This window comes from Penaeus vannamei, unplaced genomic scaffold, assembly GCF_042767895.1.
Source record: "Penaeus vannamei isolate JL-2024 unplaced genomic scaffold, ASM4276789v1 unanchor749, whole genome shotgun sequence".
NCBI lineage: Eukaryota > Metazoa > Arthropoda > Malacostraca > Decapoda > Penaeidae > Penaeus > Penaeus vannamei.
This window is the reverse complement of record NW_027213753.1, coordinates 30001-35000: the sequence shown is the minus strand read 5'-3', so window position 1 is coordinate 35000 and position 5000 is coordinate 30001. Positions and strand designations below refer to the sequence as shown.

Genomic DNA, 5000 nt, shown 5'->3' with positions numbered 1-5000 from the left:
GATTGTCTAATAAGAAACCAGAGCATGCTCTTATCTTAAGGATTATAAGTAGTGGTGAATTGATGGCTTTTACTGAAGTGCAGAGCACATTGGTAGCATGTCATTGGCTCCTATTCTGGAAAACTTAGGTATAAGTTAAAGACACCGATGCGTGTAGATAGAGGGAAATGGACACTGCCACCTTATAGAGTGGAAGAAATAGAGTGGGATAGAACATAGTTTAAGCTGCAGTGGCTTTATAGTCACCACTAAATGACGAAAATTTAACACGCGGGTGCTGCTCAGATTCTAAAACCAGCTAACGATATTCTAGTAGAGGACTAAAGGTTGTAGTCATTGTACAAGAAGTTCTCAGACATGAATGGTAATGCCCTAAATAAAGGAAAAATATCACAGAAAGCACTGTTCATAGCCTAAGTCCAGTCAATGCTCCTGAGTTTTAGCTCAGTCTTACTGTACATACTGAGGTGATGACATGGTTTGCCTGGGGGTGTTGCGGAGCATAGCCCCTCATCAACCCTCCCCATGGGCAGTAACGCCCAGTCACACCAATTTAGATTGTTGGATCAAATTTGTGACGGAGTTAGGTAGTGTATTTGGATAATGAGTCCGTAATGAAAAGAATTACCATTGTTTTTATGCCTTTAAGCTATATAACTACTATTACATCTATGCAATTAAAGGGAATGATTTTAATATTTTGCAGTATGGCATGACTGTGATATTGTATAAAGTTTGTACATTAATATATGTATTTTTTCTCACTTTTCTCATCAAACCCACAGATGGCACTGTCGGTGGTAAGAAAGGGAGTTTCGTCCCTAACTGGGTTGGCAGGTCGGCGGCTGCTGCCCTTTGCATCTGTGCTCCAACCACAGGTTATTTTTCTAATCTCATTTGTACTTTACTTGAGTGTGTATACATACAACATAACAGATGAGACACATGCATGGACTTTGAGACAAACACACACATGAACACACGTACACATACCTGTACTTATACACATATGTACACGCAAGTAATAGCGAACTGGCATACATGCACTCATACACACATGCACACATAAACACATACGTGCACCCCTCCCCCCTACCCACACACGTATTGGTTATTTTTCAGTTAAATGCTACCAGTCTTTCTGGCAAAATGTTTGAAAGTTTGTGTGTGTGTGTGTTTTGTAAATGGAATACTAAGGTGTGTGTGGTATGTGCTATAGACTACATAGGATACAAAGCAGCAGCAGGAAGTAACATTATTGCGTTTCAGGTGGCCACCATCGTGAGCAAGGCACTGCGGGACAAGGACTACAAGCGACCAGCCCCCTTCCCCTACCAGGAGTCCCAGTATGGCCTCATTGCAGCGCTCATGGACAAGACCACACACCGCTTTGATGAAAACTCCAAGATAATTGTGGTCGATGGGCCAATTGCTGCAGGAAAAACAAAGTTTGCCAAGGTATGTCTGTTACTGTTAAAGTTGCCTGTGCACTGTTATATTCTTTTTCCATAATGTTGCTGATTGTGGAGAGGCAATGCTGCCAACATTCACAGAAGAACAAGCTTTTCCAACTTTTTTGTTCTTAACAGGAAGTGGCGGAGGAGTTGGACATGCACTTTGTCCCAGGTGCCAACATGGACATGGTGTACATCAACTCCTATGGATATGACATGCGCCAGCTTGACTCCCAGCTGCCAGAGGCTGCAAAAAGTTTTGATGAAAAGAATTTCCTTCAGAATCCAACCCACCGTAATGCTGCATCTTTCCAATTTGAGATGTTCCGACTCAGGCTGACGCAGTACATTGATGCCCTTGCGCATGTGCTGAGCACAGGTATAGTAGACACTTTGCATGGGTGTGCTCTGTTATTGAGAAGTAATAAATGTATAGGTCTATTTCAATGAACTCTGATCAGGCATGCATAAAAATCAGAAATGACATGTTAGTGATGTATTGTGTGTAATCTATTAGCTAGGATTTGATATTATGGCAAGATTTTAATTATTAAAACTTGTTTTCTAGAAATGGAAAGTCAAAATAAAGGTTAATGAAGTAAATTAGTATATACTCCTGGAATGTGCAGTTGAAAGTATATAACAGCATGAAGAGCAAAATATTTACCACGTACTATATATCTTGAAAGAATTATTAATGAAAATGAATATCTTCACAATTCAAGAGATATATTTGATACCTTTTGATTATATCCTCTTCTGTTTATGTCATATGAAAATATGATTAAGACGTGTCAGATACATCTCTTGTGTGGTTAGAATAGTCAAATTCATACCTGTTTTTATATTTCACATTGTGAACTCTTTACAACATTCTATTTGACATTGATTTTCTTGTGAAAGTGGAAATAACATAATAAACTCATTACAGGCCAGGGAGTCGTGATGGAGCGCAGTGTGTACAGTGACATGGTCTTTGTGGAGGCGATGGCAAAGTTTGGATACATGAGCAAAGCAGGTAAGTTTTTGAAGGTTAAAATCTATAGTGAGTGCCTCTGCTTTTTCACCATCAAAGACCATACACTTGAAATTTTTAAAGAGGCTGCTTGTAGGATTGTTTTTATATTTAGTTTTTGAGATTGCATGTAGTTGATAGAATGTGTATTCTCATTCAACACCATGGGAGTTAGATTTTACCTTTGTTACATTTACTGTTGATTTTGGCAGTGCTATGAATTGTCAAGGCCACAAAAAAAATTGTTGAGAAAGGAGAGATTCATGCTATTGGGCCACCTGGGTTGCCTCAGCCTTATTCTGATGTCTTTGTTGATATTTGGCAGCATTGCTCTGACCCATCCCCTTGCCTCCTTCCCCCATTCCTCTTTCTCAATTTTCTTGATTTTTTGTGCCTTACTTTAACTATTCTAAACTCCTGTGGGTCAGTAGGGCAATTGTTTCATACACCAATATGGGGGAAACTTACTCCAAAGATGATATTTATCCTTCCTCCTATTACTCTATCTTTCTCCTCTTTCCTTGCCTTATGATGATGACAAATCAGAACAATCATATGATGTGTGAAATGGAAATACAGGATTTTTTAGATTTTCTATGCCTTGTGGTCATTATTCAAACTCAGGAAGATATGATGTGTCATCACAAGGAAGTTTTCTTAGGTTTATGGCTTCAATTTCTCCAAGCATCAAAATTTATCCTTTTTAAAAAAATTAATTTTTGCTTATTGCTTATTTGAGGGACAAGATCAGCTGAGGCATTGATGTATCTAGAAATCACCAAATATATGTTTGTATAAATTCATGAGTTTTTTTAGAGAAAAAAATAAGAAAAGTATGTATGTCTTTGACTGAAGGAAGTTCTCATTTTCACCATTTGCAGCAAGGAACCTGTATTATGAGTGTAAGAAGGTGACAGTGCCTGAGCTGATGCGACCACACTTGGTAATCTACCTGGACATGCCTGTAGCCGCTGTCCAGGAGCGAATCAAGGCCCGCAACCTCCCTCATGAGGTCAACTCCCCTGCCTTGACCCCAGAATTCTTGGCGTATATGGAGACGGTTTACAAGCAACATTACCTTCGGGAGATCAGGTGGGTAGTTGGCATAGGTACTTAAAGAATTCATCCATGTCACAGAGGCATGTTAAAGAACTTGAGCTGCTTTGATGCTCAAGTCATCTTGTGGGAGATAAATCATCAGTTTAGAATTTTCAGTTGTAGGGATAGTGTAATTAATCTGTGTTTTTGTTGTGGTGCATATATACTTATGATGCAATTAACAGGTTGAGTAATATTGTACTTACAGTGAAACAAGTAAAAACATTTTTGAGAATGGACAAGTATAGGCCTGTAGTGAGGAAGTAAATATTGTTTTCTGAGAATTGAGCTGTAATCAGTTAAGTACATTTTTTCAGTGCTGCTTGAGTGAGATGTAGGTTATGAAAAAGATGGCAAATATTCAAAATCAAACAAACAGTGTATTACAATTCCAAAAATGATTTGCCTTCAAACAAATGAATCTGCTCTGCTCTCACCTTTTGGTAGGAAGAGAACTCAGGAAGAGTTATTTTTCATATCTTGTAATGAGCTTGTGTTGTCCGTTACAGTAACCATGCTGAGGTCCTGATCTACGACTGGTCAGAGGAAGGAGACACTGAGGTTGTGGTGGAAGACATTGAGCGCATCGCCTTCGACTTTGACAAAAATGACCCTAAGCTGGCTGACTGGAAGCAGCCAGATGAGTGGGAGTGGTGTCAGAAGCGCATGCAGTAAGTAGAAAGGGAAGCTTAAGGTGTTCTAAGCTGGGGTTTGCTTGGTCATTGTTATTCTGAGACCAAGAACTGCACTATTTACTGCTTAAAGCCAAAGTCTAGCCATCTATGGGGTCGCTTGAGAAAGCAAAAAGAAGTCAAGATTTTAGGCAAGAAACTTTCCTACTTAAAATGCCCTTAGTCCTCCCTGTTTTGTTTAAACTATGGCTAATGCATTTAATTATCAATACAGGCTGTATATCTTTTCATTGTTCAGATAAATAGATTTTTTTTGCTTAACAGGTATACCAAAGGGAAGAATAAGATCCTCAACTGGATGAATGTGCCAGACTTCAGTGTGCCGGAACTGATCCTGAATGCTGACGAATTTAAGCAATTCCAGGATGCCTGGTGGAACGTGAGTATCACTGGGTTCTTTCTTTTATTTTTGTGTACAATGTTCGTCAAGTACCTTTCAAAGGATTTTTTTCTGCATTTAGTAGTATTTACATATTTATTTAAATTGTTAGTATGTACATGTAAGGTGGCTGACTTTTATGAAGGGAAGTTACTGTCAGAATAGATACTAGAAAAGTGTGCAATATGAAAATAACCCTAATATCTTTCTGTATATAAATGGAAGAGAGGAATAGGAAAAGAGACTAAAAGGATGTGACCAACAATGGAAACATTTAAATAGTGTCTTTACAACAGTTCTAATGAATCTTAAAGAGAGTGTGGTAAGATAATCAGAGTATGTATTGATAGAGGAATTTCTAT

General features: G+C 38.5%; 1 protein-coding gene across 1 annotated transcript in view; it reads left to right on the top strand.

Moving 5' to 3' along the window:
* Window positions 1-5000, top strand: part of ND-42 (NADH dehydrogenase (ubiquinone) subunit ND-42) — a 7288-nt gene that overhangs the window by 1503 nt on the left and 785 nt on the right. Inside the window, exons 2-8 of the mRNA XM_027373785.2 lie at window positions 786-878; window positions 1270-1458; window positions 1590-1833; window positions 2386-2472; window positions 3351-3561; window positions 4077-4238; window positions 4524-4638. Coding sequence (XP_027229586.2) covers window positions 786-878; window positions 1270-1458; window positions 1590-1833; window positions 2386-2472; window positions 3351-3561; window positions 4077-4238; window positions 4524-4638 — 1101 coding nt within the window. The remainder of the gene's footprint in view (window positions 1-785; window positions 879-1269; window positions 1459-1589; window positions 1834-2385; window positions 2473-3350; window positions 3562-4076; window positions 4239-4523; window positions 4639-5000) is intronic.